Source organism: Rhopalosiphum padi, chromosome 1 (genome assembly GCF_020882245.1).
Source record: "Rhopalosiphum padi isolate XX-2018 chromosome 1, ASM2088224v1, whole genome shotgun sequence".
In the NCBI taxonomy this organism is placed as follows: Eukaryota; Metazoa; Arthropoda; class Insecta; order Hemiptera; family Aphididae; genus Rhopalosiphum; species Rhopalosiphum padi.
In genome coordinates this window covers 66429685-66453106 of record NC_083597.1, presented here as the reverse complement: position 1 = coordinate 66453106, position 23422 = coordinate 66429685, and the positions used below count along the sequence as shown (strand labels likewise).

General features: G+C 27.4%; 1 protein-coding gene across 2 annotated transcripts in view; it reads left to right on the top strand.

Annotated features, from left to right (window-relative positions):
- LOC132932157 (Krueppel-like factor 6) overlaps window positions 1-23422 on the top strand; it is a 200422-nt gene that overhangs the window by 78818 nt on the left and 98182 nt on the right. Inside the window, exon 1 of one of the 2 annotated variants that reach the window (XM_060998396.1) lies at window positions 7054-7090. The exons of the other annotated variant lie outside the window; for it this stretch is intronic. Within the exon in view, the coding sequence (XP_060854379.1) occupies window positions 7069-7090 (22 nt within the window). The 5' untranslated portion in view covers window positions 7054-7068. Of the gene's footprint in view, window positions 1-7053; window positions 7091-23422 lie in introns of those variants that run through there. 2 annotated transcript variants of the gene reach the window in all.

Below are 23422 nucleotides of genomic sequence, written 5' to 3'. Positions count from 1 at the left end.
TTTCCAAATGCCAATTATTATTTTTTAGCATCTTTAAAAATAAATAAAATAAACTAAGATGAAGATAGTTAAGAATAAAGTGTCAAAATAGGGAGTTAAATAATGTTCACCGAAGCTGTTCGTCAATTAGTTTATTGTTATAATTTAAATGATATTTATCTTGGTGGTCGTGATAAATAATTGACAATTGTTGACGTAATTTACAATCAAAACAAAAAGAAAACAATATTATAAGGGAATTAAAATATTTTTAAAATTAACCATTTTATTTTAAATTAAACTACCATATAGTTGATCATTGTATTCCTTAACTATAAAGAAATAGCTGGTTTCTTAAAATGTGCGGAATTTCATTTTAATATATTTGTCAGTCATATGAATATTATTTAGTTATAAATATTTCTACCGTGCATCTATTAAAATATACGTTTAATAATGGAGTTATGTTATCTCATACGCTTTATGATCTTATTATAATATATCTTTGCCATTGTAGGCACTATTCTAAAATAATATTATAGCTCATTCAAAGTTTTTTCAACAATATATAATAAATTATTATAATAGTCACACTTTTACATATTATTATGAGTTATAATTTTATGACTTTAATAATAACTAATATGTATTAATATGCATTTTGTATGATATTGCATAATGTTATATAACAGTGTTTAAATATGCATCAATTATATTTTTCATGTGTAAATTTGCAGTGCGGGTAAAAAGTGAGAGTAGGATAGATATTACTAAAGCTATCATTGGTAATATATTTAATTAATACTTTATTTTCTTATATGATGTACCTACATAGTATAATATAAATAATGTAAAAATATATTAATTATGTTTGTTTATTAAAATATATGGTACCTACACGTTAGTAGGCGGTAGCCTAGAGTTATATATTGTGCATGTTACTATACAGCGTGAATAATTATTAATACTCAACAAGTACTCATAGAATTAATTAACCAATGACCAAGGCTAGAGCTGTGAATAAAGTTTGAACATTTTATCTTTCTTTTATATATTAAATGCTTATAATATTTATCTTTGATTTCACAATTTACAGATAACGTCTTGCGAAAACTTCTAAAAACGATTAATTTGTAAGAATATAATAACACTCGGCATATCGGCTTACACAAATATCAAATACATTGTAATAATGTTCCCAATTATTAATATTAGATATCTAACATATTTCTAAGCGTTGTAACTTATATCTTATAAGCATATAATAGCAATATAATTAGGAATATTCAGTAAATTCGTTTCCTATGAATAATTCCGGCCACAGTACGTCTTTGAAAATTGATAGATAAATATTGAACGATCTGGTTGTTATATTAACTGTCAAATTATCCCTAACTATATACATCCGTTCTATGAGCCGTACACAAAGTGTTAATCACTGAGATGCCAGTGGCGTGGATAATTGTACTACGTTATTTTAATGGGACTCCAGTCTGTAAGAAAAATAGTTTGGATATAGTTCCAAAATAATATTATATCAAAAAATTAATCTTGTACTGCAGCAGTTATAATTGTCTATAATTGTTGTTCATTGAGATTATCATAAAAACTGTACGTACCTACAGTGGGTATATATTATATATTTATATCATATACACGTAAAGAATGAATCGAATTTGACAGTTTAATAACAATTTAAAATGTGCAATTATCAATTACACTAGATACATCTTATATATAACAATAAGTATAGGATATTTCAACATCGATGTTTGCTAGATTAATATAGACGTTCATTCGTTAATAATATTACACTCGATAGTATAGTATTATGTGTAATGTTTGGATTTTGATAAAATATCTCAATGGTTTTGTTTTTTCATTTTTCTAAATTTTGGTGGGATTAAATATTAGTTTTTATCTTTACATTTTGAAATCTGAATGTATTATTGAATTTAACTTCAACTATTTACCAAAACTGATAGACACATATTTCGTGTAAGCCATTTATTGCATTCTATAAAATCGTTACCTATTCAATTTGATTGAATACTACTCAATTATTATTTCAATCATAGTTGAAGTTTACGTTTTTTTTTTATAAATTGTCATATACAGTAGATAACATGTAATATGAATGAGATAGTGTGGGTTTATTATTGTGCGCTTTGTTAAAATCTAAAATCTTCATTTACTGCCATAAACATCCTATATGCGTAAAGTTATTTATGATAAATATTCTAAATGACTAGGGGAAATTAAATAAAATGATATACTTCAGAAATGTTTTGTATGAATAATTTAAATCATCGCATCACACAAATAAAGGAAGGAAAAAACGTATTTAAAATAATGATGATTACTCAAATTTGGTTATTTTAAATGATTAAATGTTATAATTTATTATTTCAAATTTATACAATACAATTTATTTATACAGTATAGTTCTACGATTATTCAGTCATTAGTTTTGCTTTATGGATGCGATGAAAGTTGAAAATTAAATTAAAAGGTGAATATTGGTAGAACTCGTTGTCTTTATAACTGCAAAGGTTTATATATACATAAAAAATAAATAAAAAAATATCAACAGTGAAGATAATTAATTTAACCCAATATAATTCTGTAATAACGTTTTGTTTGTACACATAATATTATAATCTGTGTGGTACCATAGTCCATGTATTAGAAACTGATAAAAAAATAGGGTAGGTATAATTATTGTAATATGCATAAAAGGTAGTAAGTATAATTTAACAATTTTATAAGATAAGTATACATTTACATTTAATCGTAATAACATTATCTTGAGACCGGAGAAGGTTTTTAGTATAATAGTTACCATATTTTATAAAACGTGAAAATTATATTTTATTAAAATTCTTTTTTTACAAGTGAATTTTTAATGTAACCACAATCAATTAAAAAATATATGTTTTGATTGTTTTTGACACATGGTAGATACATGAAAATTAATATATATATATATATAGATTAAATGTCATTAAATTAATAATGGTGTTCTCGGCGGTCGTATTATTTTGTATATTAACGAATTTTAAATATAACTCTTTGCCAAATAAAACGAAATGCTTCAATCGCGCGTAGTCACGAAAAAGCATGAGAGAGAGAGAAAGTGTACGAGCACGTTTCTAGATCAATAGTGTACACCCTAATAAAAATGATTGCGCTCCGAGATGCAATATACATAGAGACTATTTTTTCGATAAGGGTAGCCGACACACCGAAACAACAGCTTCGACTTTGTTTATTTAAACTGTATTATACTGCAAAATAATGCGAAATTCTTTTTTCCATAATTTAAATATTATAAAAATAGTTTTTATCAAATATAATAAACAATGACAACGGATGTGACTTAGAAAATAAAAACTTTAATTACGAATAAAAATTAGTAGTTTTACGTTTTACTTATACATAAAAGTTAAATGTTTTTATTTTTTATTTCTATTATATTAATTTTATTCCAAGAAGAAAATAAATCGATATAAATGAAAAAGAACCGATTTAATATCAGATACATTTTATTTAGACGTTTAAAAATATCGATTACAAATAAACATAATTACAATATACCTAATCTATGTAGTATGAATATCATTGAATTGAATTTTTGCCTTCGTTGAACGTTGTATAATATATAATATTGTTATATTTAAACGTTCTCCTGACGAGAAGAACGCACACAATAATAATAAATACATAAATTAAGAGATTTTTAAGTTACAAACATTGCAATAATTGCAGCTCGCTCTTACAATAAACTTCTAGATATATTTAAAAAAATCCTATATCCTTGTCAATGATGATGGTTATTATCGCGAACGTTTAGGGCTACTGTGAGAACATTGAACGACCGTTTTTCGGTTGGATTAACAATAATTTCGTTTATCGTCGGTGTCCAACTACATCCTTAATCGTGTTTAAACTGATGACTGCGAAGGTCCTTTTCCATAAAAACAGTACATATATAACAAACTAAAAGTTCATCATTTACTGTTTGTAGATATGATGGTTTATTAATAGTAAATTTATCTGTAGGCACATGCCACATGGGAGATGCTTATTGCCGTTTCTACCTTTACAATACGTTAATACTAAGTCAATAATAACCACAAACAATGAGTTAACTCGTGGATTAACCTAACTTAACTTTACAGATAGGATTAGGTTTCTTTTGATTTCTATGTTATATTAGATTCTTGCATTTTATCTTTCTGTGATTAGAGAATCAATATGTGTATCATAACAGCAACGAATCAATATACATACCGGTATACTACATGTGACGCCGACAAACGTGTGTTTTTAGTTTAATTTTATAATTTTTTTTTACAAATTTTCATTTTTGATATTGTTTAAAAAGATTTCAGTTAGAACAAAATAAATATAATATACTAGTACTGAACACCTATGTACTATTTTTTTGAGAAAATGTTGCTGTCGACAAAACAGGCTTCTATTTAAGTGCGTGTTTTTACAAGCGCATTTCATTATATGACTACATTATTAACACAGGCATACAACAGTAATTCAGTATTAAGCGGATTAGACAATACCACTATTGTTTACACTCGTGCTTCAGTTAGTACATTTCTATGAAATTCTAGTTATCAAACGCAAACAGAGACCCCGCGCATCGAATAATCCTTTCATTCGCACCATAGTAAGTTATTATATAAATATGATTTTCACTCAGCATAAACGATAGATAGTTGTGAAAAAAAATATGTATAACTAAAACCCGCCGGGAACACGTGTATAAATATGAAATATTATTTAAAATAATATTAATTTAATCATTGTGACTTGAATTTGTGACAGAATAACCACATATTATTTTATTGTTCTATGCAACTTACACACATTATGCATCAAACTGATCAAATTAATACCTAATACGCGTGATAATGATGTAGGTCGGTATACCCCGGTCGTATAGAACACGATCAGAATCGCAGAAGCGGTAAGTTGTAAGAGGTAAATGTAGCTTGAAACCATGAACTTATATGATGTACATTTCACACTGATGTATAGTATGGTGTACCCGTGTCGTTAATTTGCTTTATAATCGACTTTTGAGCGAACCAGTCTTTGAAGGTTTTTATAAACATGCGATCTTGTGATATGTTCACACTTTCAAAACTTTTTGAGATTAACGCTGAAAATGATTGAAGTTTTTTTTACTTCCGCTTTAATAGATTTTTTTACAATTTTCTAAGAGAGTAGATTAATATTTTTTTTATGTTCTCATAATAATATTTGAGGTATTGTCTTAACAGCTATGATACCATCGTTGATTGGTTGTATTACGTTATATATATTTTTTTTACAAAATAGTTGATTATAATAAACTAATCACATTGATCAGTATAAGGTATAATACTACATATATTACACTAATATTTTACTTTCTATCGCTAGTTATATAATTATTTTATAGTAACTTTTTCGTTCAACATATATTATTGGGTTATACATTTCAGTTAAATGGAAGGTAGTTAGATGATTTCCGTATGGTACGACGAGCTAAACACTGGAGTATTTATAGTCGTTAAATATTTTTACGTAAAGCTCATTTTTAGTATTGATTGCACGTCCCTCTTTTATTACCTATATTATTTTTTTAATTCGAGTGACATGTAAAAATTAAGTTGTAGTTATACTATTTAGTATTTACAATAACGTTATTACCTTCAGTAAATTAGTCATCTTAGACAGTTAAATTAAAATGTAAATTAGATGATCTATCGATGTCCGAATATGTATGAAGTTAATTTTGAAAATTAATTTTATTATTATTGGTATAAAAGTCGCTGTCATATTATAGGGTTAGGGTGTGCTTTTATCAACATTATATGATGAAAATTAGCTATAGTAAATATTTTCGACATTCAAAAAAATATAAAATATTTCTTAAATTATATAACTCTATATTATTATACAATAATATTATTTATACTTATGGCGTGGTGTACTTGCTTTTATCGATAATATAAAATATAAATAAAGTTTGGAACAGTATTATATATATTATAGTTATTGATGTCTTTACTACAGTGACGGTGCATTTGCCGATTACTATGCATAACTTATACACGTATATCTCTATAGTCATATATGCGCGTATTATATATATATGTTTATATATATACGAATGTAATAAAACATAACTTATACCAACGGTGGTGTACAGCAGGTACTACTGTATGTTGCTGGCCGTTCAAAGTGTAACGATAAAACTCGTTTGGGGTGGTGTGAGTGTGTAGAAGTTTTTACGCCAAAGTCGTATTTGTAAGCCGATCAGCGTTGGTGGAGGGTCGAAGTTGCAGGTGAATGTATAAAATGCCACGTACAAATACGACGCGAAACGGTCCTCGTCCTCCTAATAATATATATTATATATCTATACCGGAAGTTTAGTGTATATATATATATATATATATATAAAGTCTGCCGGGGATATGTACATACACGCTACCGTAGGGACAGTGTTGGGGGTAGGATACGAGAGTAGGAAATGTGTCGCAATGGCGCAAAGGTTTGTTTAATCCCTTGCGGTCGAACCTTTCGGCTTTAATTACCCGTGTCCTAGGGAAAACGCGGTAAACGCTCGTTATACTCGTCGTCGTTGTACATTATATATTGTGAACGAACTCTGTGCGTTTGCGCTTATGCTATGTTATTATTATTTTCGTTTGGTAGTTTCATTTTCATCCGGGACGATAGTGAGAAAAGGAAAATAGTGCTAGCGCACTGAAATTTGATATTTTGGTCGTACACTCGTAATTCCCAACTAGCATTTAACTACTGTTATAATAAATAATAATTATATATATACTATATACAATTATGTTTTTATTATATTATTTAATTACCAGAGAGGGATAGCGTTTACAACTTTAATACATTCGAAAATGCGTTTTTCTCGTTTTTACTTCCTATAATATGCTATATAAAACAAAATACCAATACCAATTTGAATAATATGTTTTTTTTTGTTTAATGTTTCAGGTAATAAACGAAAATTAGTTTTATACTATACATACAGCCGTTGTAAAGGCGATTATGCATATGATCAGAGTTTGTGGTAACGTACATATTATTATTACTTGAAGTGTGTTTATTTATTTATATAATTTAGTCTAATACGTGCACAAACAAAATACCGTGACAGCGCACATTTGCAAGATTAAATTTTAGTTGAATTATACCAAACCGAACAATGGAACGATATAACAATATAATAAATAGTAATAATACCTATATATGTTACTGAACAAGTAACAATAACGTTGACAATAATCCTACGCATAGTTTTGTTTGGACATACTGTAGTTTAATGTGATTTATATTAATAATTAACGCTACGATATTATAATTAAAAATTGATTGAAAGTGTTTTGTACTGATTTGATTATTATATCACAATATTATTATAGCCGCGAACGATCGATAAATTCGCGTATTATGATAAAAAAAAATATTAATAATGATTTTTTTATATGTGTCTCATCACCTTCCGGAACAGTAAAAATTATTTGATTTTCAACTTAAGGGGTGGTTTTTTATTACAAAATTGGATTTAGTTGGTATTCACTTTAAATTTTTACCACGTCTAATGTAGTTATTTATTTTTTAAATTTTGTAAAATTTTGGGACTTGTTAATTCGTCATAGAAAATGTTTTATACACGTAGGTATGCAATTTTAAGAAAATGTCTTGGCACACATTAATTGTTAGACCCATTTTTTCTTAAATAAATGATTTCCTGTATTTTTAATTATTAACAGCTTTCAATTTATTATGGTAGATATGACTGCTATACACTTATTATAGTACAAACCAATATTATATTAATAACTTTGTTTGCAATCGTTGATCTTGATAATTGCATTATAAAATTCATGATAATTTATTGTTGATCACATATTAAATCAAATCTAATATCAACCAAGTTTTTATATTATAATTGTTGTGTATACGATTTATGGTATAATTTTCAAAATATTTTAACTTTCTGAGCAATTTATACATGATTGCAATTTTTGATTTGTACACTTTTTTTTTTTTTTAATAAAAATAACTGCATAAATCTAAAATATATTTTTATAGGCATTTGAAGTTAGTATTTTGATGAATTTAGTCGAAACATCGAAACATCGAAATTAGAAAATTATTTTATAAATAAATTCATAAGATTTTTAATATTCATACCTAAGATTTGAAAATTTAATAAAATGTTCTTTATACGTTTTCATTTTATATTTAAAAATATATATATGTAGGAAAATTAAATAATTTTTAATGAACGTTTGAAGTTCAAATTTTTATTTCATTGTAGTGAATACCTCACATTCAATTATTATTGTAAATATTTAGCGCAGACAACAGTAGAAACTTTAGAAACTTTAAAGTTTTATATTTAGTAATTATATAGATACTAAGTACTAACTAATAACTACTATTATTAGTATTATAATAGTAGTAGTCTTTTTTAATCTCGGGTTGAGTACTGTATAGGTAGGCATAATACAAATGTATAATAATAGTCTCAGTAAATGATAAAAAAAACAAAAATGTTTGATTTGAAAAAAAAATCAGACAGAAAGTAAAATTGATAAAATTTTATACAAAAAATTTAATTTGTCTTTAATATTACGAGTATAATATTATCACAGGTAATAAAAATATTTCTCGGATATTTTTTAAAATAAATTTTATAAGTGTCGTAGTTATACTATATTATCCCTATTTACTAGACACAATTTTGTTCAATCGTGTACAAGTCGCTTCAGTCCATTTTTAATTGTATTATTTTAAATGAATATTAAACGTTTCGTTGGAAGATGACGATGCGACGTTTTGTCCAAGTTTACGCTTGACAAGCTAAGTATGTACTATGTATACGGTCCCTTGTTTTGCTGCGTAAAACAATGCAACAGACATGCGTCTCATGTGATATTATTATGATATGTGGCTTATTACAGCATATCGTATTACCGTGGTATACGACGTCATATTTTATAACACATTTTATTTAATTATTTTTATGAAGTAAAAACGATGTATTCACGCGACTGACGACCACCGTGGTTTCCCACGGTTTCTCCCGAGTCTTTCGACGCAAGTGGTAGTATAGCTGTTACCTATATTTAATATACTCACTATATGTGACCTACCCATATTATATTATATTTTAATATATATATATATATATATACATATTTATAATATATAGGTATGTAAATAATATAAAATGTATGTCGCGCGACCGGTGTGTGACCAAAAAGACGAAGTAGACCTCTCATTAGCCTTCACCACAACCGACACTGCGGGACCCGTGATGTCCGCTGCTCAGCCACAAATAATAATAATGTAATGTTGCGTAGAATAAACTTAGTTGACTTTCACGTGTCATGTGTGGTGATATTGTCGTATATACCTACCTATGATACGATAAAACTAAAATATCTGTAATAAGCCATATAGATTGAACGTTTTACATATTAATAATAATTATTATAATAGAATAATAATCTCGTATATCTATTAATTGGAGTAGTCGAAACCACATTATAAGTATATTATATACATATTATTATTATTATTATTATTATTATTAATATTTTATTTTATGTCGTTTATATACAAATTTGTAGTGTTGTAGTTCTGCAAACGACATTCAACCTCTATATAGTATATTATTATAATCATAATGGTGGTATACGATTATACTAAAGACCCGCACGTCGACCAAACGTGGAACTAGGAATGAATACAGTTTCTACCGCCACCACATAAGTCTATTCTGTGGTGTTAGGACCCCTTCTGTAAGCGTTTATAGTTTTCTCCATGAGGGCATCTCGCTATTCAAGCGCAATTAAACCGTTTGATCCGTCGTTGGAGGCGGATATGGGTCAAATTAATGACTAATGGGGTTTGTTTGGTTTTTTCGTGATGAGGGTTACACGTGAATCAAGTATTGAACGATTTGAAAGTAATTAAGTTATTGAATTTAAAAAAAATCCAACTGTATGTCTACAGTACAAGCAATATATCTAGTGCTTATATTTTTATCGGTGAATTATCATTAAACTACAATTTGATTGATAGACAAGGTGATGATATCATATTTACTATTTTACACGACATTTTCAGAGAATTTACCCTAAAAAATTTTACACATATAATATAAAAATCATAATTTCATTTTTTAATTAATAAAATATTGTACAAATGCGTTGAAGACATATTTTTTTATTAATGGTAATAATTATAATTCGTATAAAAAGATTAGTGTAGACAATGGAAAGTTAAATAACATTTTTTTACAAAATGTTCTTACTTATTCATAAATAACTTAATTATGATTTATTACACAAGCATGTTCGTTGAATTGTATACCTACCTATATTAATATAATATTATTATAACATAATATTATTATATTTATTCGTGTCATACATAATCTATAATATAATTATACTCTAGGTAATATGACTAATTATTTTCATCATATATTTAAACGCTTATTTTAACTACGAATATTTTGATTATTAAATATGTGTATTTATGAAAATTTGAAAATGGATAAGTTTTAAAGTGTCTAATTTATTTTAGTTGAACGCTCCGAGGTGGCTTATAACTTTTGTAAGTAATGTGAGAGTTGTACAAAACAAATGAACGCGATTTAATGTAAACATAAATCATAATCATAAGTTCAATCAAAATGTGTAAATATATACATTTGTATACATTTGAGGTAGACTCTATATACATATATATTATTATAGAAGTAATGTGAACTTGATCTATAATGATATTTTATACGAGTGAAGTCAATAGCACACACAATAATATTTTAAGAATAAATTATTATATAAGCACATATTATTAAAATATAATAATATATACAAAGATTGAAATGTGAAACATAAAAACTCATGCGTCTGCATACAAATGCGTTAATGACAGTATTAATATATGATTACATAGGTAGATACATAATATAAGAACATTTAAAAATGATTTAACTTCGTTTAGAATGAATACGTTATATATTCAATGAATACGTCCTGAATAATACATCCATTAAATTATTTTTAAATTCTTTAACCCATAAAAATTAAAAAAAAATTGCAAATTAAGAACGTAATTGTATTGAAAAAAATCTAACGATTTATCATCAGACTCGTGTGTTGTTGTGTTTGTAACAGTACATTAAAAAATTATACCTTATTGTTATTCGTTTCATTCATAAAATATACTGAATAATTGTGAAACGTGTTATTGTTCTTAGCTAGTGTATTTGAGACTATAATTAATGACAATTATTTAATGCAGTGTTTACAATCGGCACGTCAGCAATTATAATATACATATACGTACTTGTGCATTGTATTAGAAGTGTGCGATATTGGCTTTGTAGAAATTTCACTCCATTTTATTTATTAACGTTCTTCGTTTCCTCATTATGTATTATGTCAAATACATTATATCTCACTGTTTTCACATTACTAGAAATAATTAGTGATTATTAATTATCCATTTTAATAAATGAACATAGGAAAAAAAAATCGTTTTCGTTAATAATATTACTGTTGTATAAAACAATAAATTATTTTCATTTAAATTTTCGAGTTACACATTTATAATGTGGATATGTTGTATTATACCTCTAGTATATATTTATACACTCTTCTTTTATGTTACCTATAATGTAATAAGATTATTACTACATATTTTGGGCAATTTACCAATTGCACCTAAAATTATTTTTTTTTGTATACCAATTGTGTTCTAAACATTTTTTGGTCGATAGACCAATAAATTGCGTTTAAAACATTTTACAATACCTAAGAAAAATGTATTAGTTAATTATAATTATTATATAATAAAAGAAAACACTAACTGATTTTTTTTGTAAAAATACATAATATAATATGAAAAAATATAAATATTTTTTTTTGCATTTTACAAATTATTTTTTGATCGTAAATTATTCAAAATTAAATGGCAGTTATATTACACAATAATTAATTTCATAATATTCCGATATTGTTATAATATTATGTATTATACCCTGTCACTTTAACCAGTGATCTGCAATTTATCAATAAATAAGTTTTAATTTTCAAGCATTTTAGAATGTTATACCTACAAGCAAAATTTTGTATACTTATCTTATAATATAAGGAGTACAATTGGTATACTGATCTTAAACGAAAATGTTGTGTTAAGCGCAATTGGCACATGCCCATATTTTATACTCAGACAAATATTGCATGACAAAATAATACAACAAAATTCTGGTATTGTCATTCTTCGAATACCCAGGTAATCGAATTATTGTTGATTGTATATGTATGATCGTATGTGTGTTTGTGTGTATGCACAATGCAGGTCATTGGTTACTGAAATGAAAACTTGTTATTTTTAATTGCCGCATTGTAGTTTTAATTCCTCCCATAATTTGTGATATTTGTACTTCACTAGTATTATATTCTTTTCACCGGCGCTAATGATATACGATAGAAACAAATTTAACATGTCATTTCTTTCGTATTAAATTAATTACTCGAATAGTGGATAGACTAGCTACATCGGATATGACCTTCGTTGATTAGCCATTCCTAAAATAAGTACATACTTATTATTATATTTTGTAGGAATATCTGTTTTTTTTTTTAATTTTATTGCTGTTACTTACAAAAATTTATGTTTTAAATATATATATATATATATGATAAAACTGGACATATTATTAAGTATTATGTAATATTGAATTTCAAATTGCATTATAATTATCTGTAGAATGTTTTAGTTAAAAGGTATGCTACTTATTTGATTTTTTTCTGCGAATAAAGTTATTTTGTTTCCCTTCACAAATGTAAATATCTATTTTTAAATTTCTTGGTTAAATTTGTGTAATTTTTTTCATCATAAAATAGGAATATATCGTTAGATAATATCATAATAATTTTTCAATTACATTGAATAAATAATGAAACAAAATCGTAAGATACAGAAAAAATAAGAACGAGAGAAATAAAATATATAAAAAAAAAATGTCCGAATGTCTTCGAATTTATTATTTTATTAAGATTATATATTATATATATATATATATTGAGACAAGTAAAGTATCTTCCTATAAATACCTTATAAATATAAGAACCGATGAGTTATGAAAAGGTTTTAAGATTCAAAGTGACTTACCCGCCTATAGTAATAACTTGAGTGTACGATTCCAATCATAATAAGTATTACGACCATTATAATTTAAGAGTGATTACTTATAATATAATAAAGTTAATTATTTTATCATGAACTACAACATCGGTATTTTGTATATAGATACTCATCCAGGAACGTTATGTGACTTCGTTTGAATTATGAAAATGTAAATAGCTATAATAATAAATAATAATGAACTAGTGATATGCATTTTTTTGCAGTCATAATAATAGTTTTCTTTCAACGATATAAAAAAACACTGGGGTGTTTAGATATGATTCTAAAATGTGTGTATACTGTCGACAATAATATATAAATAACAAATACGACACCGTAATAACACTTTTTCAGTGTACAATATATACACGACGAAAGCATATCAATTAAGATTTAAGTTATTCCAAAATTCTAAACTCTTCTAAAATTAACGCGTCAAGTCCTCAACAAAATTATTTCCCGTTGCAAAACGAAATTTGCTTTTGTGGGTCGTAGTCGTTATAATAATGACTTCCTCACAATTAACTTTTATATAGTTATTCTACGTTTTTATTGTGTACTCGTTTTATCTCAGTGTTCACACGAATTCCGATTATTTAGCTCCGTGAGTTATCAAATGATCGGCTCCCATTCTAGTATTTATCCGGTGAATGACATCGAAGTTCTAATATAATTTTATATGCATGCAGTTAATCAGTAGGGAATTTTGCTATACAGTTTACATTTATTTTTCGTAAGACCGCAGGTTAGGACAGAAACTGGAGTGAAAAAATTCACATTTTTGTCTCGCTCCCTATTTTTTATATGTGACTCCTATAGGATCCCATTAACTCGAACGTGCCTTGATGCAGTGTATAATATATTATTATATTATATATGTATATAATATAGGTCAAAGACTTATCCGGTGCCGTGACCGAGTCTCACGTCGACCAAATCTCTTTGGACTGAAAAAAAACATTTATACATATTGTGCACTAACCAAAGCCATCCACCACCCTTATACTGCGTGGCAAAGCACGTGCGTAACACATATTATATCGCGACCACGACAATGGATAGACGCACAATTGAACTGGCGGTGGCGACAGTAGAACTCCCTATCCCTGTGTGACATAGAGAATGCATTAAAAACTTTTGGTGACGATCGGGTGGGAGGAGGTCGAAGAGAGCTAAATAAATTTACTCGTTGCGAAAGTGTATATATAGGGCACACCGAAAGGCAGCATTTGAAGCGCATATACATAGTACCCGAATTTCCTCTTTTCTTTTTCTGCCCACTCTATCTCTCTTTCTCGCCTTTTCTGCCCGCATATATAAATAAATACAGCCTTCACCGCTGTCGTATTCTCGCTGTTTCACTGTTTTTCTCTCACCCCTTCTCTCTCCAACTTCACGCTAGTGCGTCACTTTACCCCGGCGCGAGCTATGTGTACGAGCAATGTAGTGTCGGGGGTGCCCCGAAACGAGTGCCTGGGGTTTTTATTTTTATTATTTGGCCCCCAACCCTACTTTTGTCTCTTTTATTTATTTATTTACTTTTATCTTTAGCCCTCGTTACCCACCCCTTAACTTCCTCCTGCAGCCCATACTACCCCACTATAGACCCCACAGCCACGCGTATACACCCCGACCAATACTGGCACGGTTGTCACGCCTGTGTATACGAAACCGGCGGTGGTCCTTCCACGCTGCACCGGCAACATCACTCCCGTGTCCGTTACGAGTCCACACCACCGGGGGCTCGTTATATACTCGTCGCTGCAAACTACGTGCACCATGCACTGTATTGTCTGCAGCAGGGTTAAAATTTACTAGCACTTAGATACCGACCGATATATATATATATAGACATAATAACTTTATTTTATATATAAATGTACACGTCCACTTAGCATTACAATATTATAATATATTAATACGTTTCTACTCGTATCATAACTTATTAGATATCATAATACTATGTACATATATATATGTACGCATTTAAAATATATAACCATACATCGGCATAATACTTCATAATATTATGCATGCACGTGTATGCATATGCATATGTATACAATTAAGTTAGTTTCAACTAATATATCCATGATAATATTATGCCCATCGTAAAGTTTATTAAAAATTAATCATGGTGAGCGTTGATCTATATGTACTTATATATTATATAGATTAAGTGTATCTATAACGTTAATCATTATTGACGACAAACTTTTCTTCCGAGCAGAATTTCACATAAAAAAAAATGATAATTGATAATATGCCAGTTAAAAATATAAAAGTGAGTACCTATACCGGCTATACCCACGCACTAATCACATGTAACGCTCATAATATTTTACTCAAATTTATAATATTGCTGTATCAAATACATTTTCACAAATACAATCACAATTGAGAGTTACAAATTAAAATAATTATAATAATAACCAATTACTAATTATCTCAATGACGTTGGTCAAAGTTCATGTGACACTTATGATTTAGTTGACAAAAAATTAGCAAATATACCTATATTGTGTATCTATACTTAATATTTATATACGTAATATTGTAAATAGTGATATAGTATTGCGTACATATTGTTCGGCTCAATGTATCATTTTATGACTAGACTAGAATCGTATTACATAAGAAATACGTATAACAGTACATTTTATAAATATATATAGGCACTGTTGTGCAGTGTGCACGTCAATAATTTTTCACAGAATATCCACCAGAAAAGAATATTGGTATACTTTACGACAGGAAAATTGTGTACACGCGCACGCGCGAAATGAGCAATTTTATATATTTTATGTGTGTGCGTGCGCACTGCGCATGTTATTATTGAAAACTAAAAAATATATACCTATGATGCGTTCCAATGTGTTAATACATAGTTAAATAACTTAATGGTGCGTGCGTGTGTGTGTATACGTGAGTATGTAATTAATAGATAAATTAGTAAAAGAAAATATATAGAATAAAAATATATAATAATATAATAATGAAATATAAAATATATATCCAAATATGAAACAATATATAAAATACTGGTAATTATTGTTTTCTAAAAGTTGGAAAATGATGTGTTTCTATGATACCGGTGTTTAAACTGCAATAATAATCGTGAAACAATATTTATAAATTGTTCGGTGAGCTGGTGAAGCTTTTATGTTGTTCTATAATATTAAACGGCCATGGCTACACTTACGCAAAAACAAATAGCTATACTAGCCAGAATGCACGAATTGATTTCATAGAATTATTTATACAGTATAATAAAATATAATATAATATAGTATAATAGCTTTAATAATTATTATTTTAATGGGAAACGCACTATGCACGGTTGTTTAACCCGTGGAGTACTTACCATCTGCAGATATGTGTAATTCCCGCTCTTCTGTTTTAAATTCGTTTCAAAAGGCACATTATTATGTTTCTGAATATAATACATTTAAATTATCATTTTAGAGAAATGCTTTGTTTATGTTTATTACAATAACTATAATATACGTGTACTTTTGTATAAACACTAATTATCCGCTTGAAAATATATTTGTATTAGAATAATTAAAATCTGAATCGTGCTACTGTCTCTGCGCGTCTCGTCCGTATTTACAATTATTATAAGTTATAATTATTATCATTTGTCCCATCTCTTATAGAATAGATCATAATTTATAATTTATTATTTGTATCACTCTTTGCATGATAGTTTAATAGCCTAATATTGTATTATGTGTAATAACTAATGAGTGCACTGTCATATTAAATTAATATAATACAAATCATTCAATGTTTTTAACATATAAACATATTATTAAGCATGTATTATTATAATTTATGACCGTTATTGGTTAGGTTAATATATACAAAGAAAATACAATTTGAATCTAATAACGATGGTTAATTTGGTGTACACAAAAATTCGGAAACAACGACCTTTGTAGTCGTGTTATTTACTTAAATCTAAACATAGACTGTTTATACAAAAACGTTATCTACATTTTTTATAACTCCATGAGATTTAAATATTATAAATCATTATAATACTATAAACATTGACCGAGTCCGTTAAATTTCGAGTAGTGATCGTTTCGGCCGTGAGTTAAAGTTATTGTTTAATCAACAAATAATTTTATCTTGTTGTATACAAACTAATACGAATTCACGACGATGTCTATTTTATTTAAGATAATTAATAATGTTAAAGAGTTGATTACAATATATTGTACTGTTAGCTTTATCGTTTAATGGACGATTGGTCTGAATATTTGTGCTAAGAATGATTCTCAATAAATTCCTCATCCATATTTCGCTTGTAGAGATTTACGTTACCCAAACAAATCATTACGCTTTACATTATTACATATCATTGTTATTTCAAATTGCATCTAAAAAATTAATATGCTCGAAACCGATGTTAAGATAAGTGAAAAAAATTTTAGTTAGATTTTTTGTTTAATTTAACGAAAATTGCTAACTTTTACGTGTCAGCAAGTGTAATGTTACTCACTATCGCAGGTTAGGTTAGGATAGTCTTCCCTACCTATCTAGTACCGGCTTAAACGAACATTTTTGAGTAGTGAATAAACTTTCTTGGCTTGAATTCTAAAAAATAAAAACAACACATCGTTATAAAATAAATATAGTATGTATATTATATATATATATATATACATGACAGGATTCAATAGTGTCGCCCGGAATAAAATACAAATTGAAATAAGTTATAAGTAACGATTTTCCACAGAAGCTTTCAATTAACGTAATTATATGATAAAAAAAAAATAAAAAAATGTTATGGTCATAGGCAGTACTTTACCTAAAACTCCGCTTAGTGACATTGAACTAGAAGTCATAAATGTGGATATTATTGACACACGCGTTCATAAATCCAATGTATAATTTTCTCCGAACTAACTATACAGTACACATATACTATATTAGTATTTTTACTGGAACGGTGCGCAGTTAAATTTATAGTGCAGTAGGCATTGTTGTTATACGGCGTTATTGTTTTCGTCGTTATTTTTATTGCACGTTACACATATAAAGTAACAGCGTTAGAAAAAAAAAATTAAATACAATTGTTGATAAAAAATATTGTGCAAACGTCTTGAAACTATCTATAGGACCATCGCATCTGTAGAATATATAACCTATATCATGTATGCATATATTCTGTGAGCTGTAACAAACTAATACAAAACAATACACACGCAAGACACCTATTATTATTATTATTATTATTATTATTACATGGGGTTAAGTATTTCGTATAATTTTGTTTCGTTTAAAATTTTGGATTCGGATCGTAAATAATATTATTATATAAGAGCAAGTCTTATCGAATATTGTGGTAGTGGTTGGTTAAAAAACATGAGTTTTCAAACAAAAAAAAACCTTATTGTGTACTAGGGAAAAGGGTCACTGCTGCTGACGACCACACGACAGAAATGTGAAATCAAAATGCTGATTTGCAAACAACTTTCATCGGAGGTACTCCAGCTTTTGTCGTCCTTTTTTTCTGTTTATTTTTATTTTCCTGGCCATCTGCCTTCCCTTTAGACACGCGCACGTAAATATATTACCTGACCGAATATTGCATAATTTATCCTGATTTACGATGGGCTGAATAAAACCGTTCCTCTCCCCCACCATGGTTGAGAACTGTCGGACGTGATGGTATGAATGGAATAATTGGGGGGGGAGTAAATTGGGTCGGTGAGACGCAGCAATTTCGGGTCCTTTTCCAGTGTCCTCTTCACCGATGAGCATGTTGGGATGCACACATATTGTCATCGGTACACTGGTGGGTCCCTTGTCGTCGTCGTTTTAATATGGTCGAAGATGACGTATAAAATTTAACGTTCTTACGTACGTATAAAGTATCCTGTAACACGAGAAATTACTGTACCGTACGATGTTGATGCTAGTTAGTTGTTAGTGGTATATACAGTGTTTATTAATATAAAAATAAAACGTTGATGACTGTAGTGAAAAAAGTATTTTTATATGTATTCGTTTTTATGTAATACTAGTTACATATCCCAATGAAATATAATCAAACATTTTTTTTGTTAACTTGATATAATATCAAGACTTATAAACACTAAATAATTTATTTTTATTAATTTTACAATTTTACACTATAAAGTATAGTTGTGTTTATTTTTTGTAGACCAAATTCGTTAATATGACTTCATCGTGGGATGTGATTTTATTGTTTCTATTTTCACCGATAGAGCTGACCCATGTTTTATTTTTTTTTCTTACACAAAATATTAATAAAACCAGAAAATACCAGTCATGGTTGCTTTAAAACGTAAAATAAAACAAAACGGTAAGTGAAATGTTTTTGTTATTCCTTATTGATTTTACCGTCAAAAACATAATCATTTTATTTTAAATAATTATAATTTATTATAAAAAAAAAATGTCATCACGCGGAAAGGGTGAAACAATAAAGCAATATTTATACCGTACGTAAATAATTGAAAATATTATCTAGTTTGAAAGAATGATTCTAATGGCTGTATATTTAAAAAAAAAAAACTTAACATATTTATACACAGTCCCGTTTTCTATCGCGGAACTTACTGTTTCTATGTCTTATTACACAGGGATCTTTGAAATCAATAAATTACATATACTGTATTATAAATCAATATTTTTCGAAAAAATCGTATTACTTGTATAGTTTTTGTTCTGTACTGTACAGCTTGTATGATAGAGTTAGTTAAAAAGAAAAAAAAACAATAGAAGAAATAAATAATAATTACAACAAGAAAAATTTGAGAAATTCTTGCACATGAGCGTTCTGCTGACAGTTTATAATATACTATTTATTAAATAGTTTTCATATTATACATGTATATGTATTGTACGTATGTGGTATAACGTATAAACCACCAATGCTTCGACCAACAGGTCGAATTAGGTTTTGAAAGCATAACGCATCAAGAATTTTTAATCTCTGGAACTTGGTTAAAAGAGACTCGCAAATCCGTACGTATTATATTTATACATGTGAATTTATGTGAAGTAAAATCTACATCGTTATATTATGTGTAAATTATGCTACCTGTATAAATAAATTAGTAATAATAATAATTATAATATATAGATTCTACATACCTTTGTCTGGTGTATACAGTGTCTAGCTATAATGTATGATAAGTTTTTAAACTTATTTACTGTATATTTACATTTCATAATTCGAAACAATATACTTTTCTAAACACTTACATAATAATAATATATAGGTATAATTGTTGGTGCATTGATAAATTTATGCATAAAGATTTTTAATACTCATTATTATATAATTATGTTTTTATAGTTGTTCAATGAGTTATATTTATTTATTGAAAAGTTCACAAACGAGGTTTGATTTAGACTATATTATAATAATTGACAAAATTATTTTGGATGCCATTTAAAAATCATAAATTAATATATTTGTTTCACGAATAAGCGCGTAAAGATAAATAAATATGAAAATATTTATATAATAATACTAATTAATATGGTAATATTTAAATCTTGAATTTGAAGAAAAAATTCGAAACTAATGTGTTCTCTGTTTTAATAGTAAAAAAAAATTATTTAAAAATAATAATAATAATTTATTATCTCGATTTAATATTTTTTTATTTGTTTTTTATACATTTTACTCGTTGTATTTGTATATATAATATATTAATATATATACTATAATTTCTAGTACTTCGTTTACCGTAATATATAGGTAATATTACTTTCTTGTATTTGAGCGGTCATCAGCTTACACATGTGAGTTTTGTGAGTTATCTTTACAATTTATATGGTAACAGTATCTATCGTAAAAACGGATCATTTTACTACGTAGGTATAAGCATATTAAGCTGCATCATTGTACAAAAGTTAAACTTAATGTCACGGTTCCATACTTTATCGAATTTAAAAGTAAATTCTAGCGTATACAATATACATACACCATACCCCCCCCCATAAGCGCACGCATAATACATTTTGCTTTTGAAGTAAACCCGGAATAGTTGTAAAAGCAACCGTCATCGTTTGGGTCTGAAATTACAGGGTATTCATCGAACGAATAAGGTAGCAGTGTGCGGTGGTCTCGGTGGCGGTTATAAAGTTTTCAAATCCGACAAACATTATTAGGGAATTAGCTTCACCTATATATTTTATATAATACTATTCCTATATAATATGTGTATCCCGTGTTATACATTTTTTTAAATTTTGATCTACATTTTATGTGTTTGATTAGAAAAATATTGCAAACTGAACATTGATGATCATAATGTATAGAATAATTCATCAAGCATACTCACCCCTAGTTTTTATTCAATCATACTGTTTATCAAAATCTAATTTTTTGAATTTCAAAATATATCTATTAAACATTATATTTTTAAATACTTGAGATTGTTTTTACTATTCAATAATTGACCTCCGGAGTTATACATTTTTTTATTTAAATAAAGACTCTCCTTCCCAATTTTAAATACTAAATTAAAATTCAAACAAGCAGTTTTTGAGAAACTTTGTTAACTAATAAGAAAATATTGTTCATAATAATAAGTTAGAATTTTTTGAAGGATGTGGTAATATGAAATATTGGGAATTAATAATAATCAATCAATATATTTATAATTTGTGAATTGGTTAGTAAAATAAACATTAAATCCTATATTATCTTATTGTATGTTTATACTACACCTATTTCATATATCTATAAGACCAGTTTTAAGAGTTGTTATCTTCTTAAATATAATAATTTTATTAACTGAGAAAATACATCAAAATTAGTTTTTAAATTAAGTACCTACATTAACATTTAACAAAAAAAAACTTTTCCACCAAATAATTTACATTGAAAAGAGACTTTTTATTTAAGAAAACAGTTTGTATCACCACATAACACTTTTTAAGTTCGATAATACACACAAGTTCATGAATCTAAAAATATAGTCTTTAGTATATTTAAAAATAAGAATTTAAGTAAATTTATTGAATCAAATATACAACTAAATTTTTTTTTCGAAAATTAAGAATTAAGAAAATAAAAAAAGATAATAACAATTTTTATTATTATTTGTTATTTTAAAAAATGGTTCTGATAAATTGATAAATAACAATATAGTGAAAAATGGTGAATATTGGGAGATGCGTTGGTGTTGGCGCCTCTGTAAATATCATAATATATAATCCCATGATACAGCGATAGACCACATTTTCGTTTAACAGTTAATTAAAAAACGTAATCTCTGTAAGAACTGTTATATTTCACAAAATAATAATAACGTACAAATTATTGTGTCTAAAATTATAATTGCGAAATAATAATTAAAAAATTGACTTGTCAAATATTCACTCGCACATCAAACATTTTTTTTTTTTTGACCCTTCCGTTTTTGGTAAACGCTGTACGAGGCGTTAACTGCAAAGTGCTTATTCATTATCGTGATCATTATTTTCCAAGTCAACTTGTTTGTGTATTAAAAGTTATCATTCAATCAAGAAAATATTCATCATCGCAGGCGTCTTTTTGTCTGTGCGGCAATCGAAACGAACGTACGTTATTCGTGGTCCTAATGGTGAATTGTCGTTTTGTGTAATTAAATTGAATGTGCGAGGTATTATTGTGCTATATACCAGCCGCAAAACGCAGTTTACAATTAAACAAATTTCGGTCTTGGTAGAAAATTATGTGTAGATGTATATTGTATGACATTGTTAGTATTATGTATATATTAAAAATATAATTTTAATTGTTATTTTGTCATGATTTAAAACTAATATATGTAAATACAAAACATCATCAGTGTTTATACATGTTCGTTTAATCATATCTATATTATATTGTACGTGTCTATTGGACGTAATGCGCAAATCGAACGAGTCACACACGCGTTGGCGTATTATTATGTACAGTGACACGGCCATATGACGCACCACGCACCTAGATAAAATAGTGTAAAATATAATATGATAGAATCATGTAAATAATATAACATAATTTTATGAGCAATAACTGTGTTTATTAAATAACAGTTCATATTGTTTCTAATATTATATCGATTTGTGACTTTAAGTTTAACTGAATACGACGAAATAATCCAATATTCGATACGTATTTTTTCATTGTCATACATTTTATGCGGACACTTTTCTATGAACAATT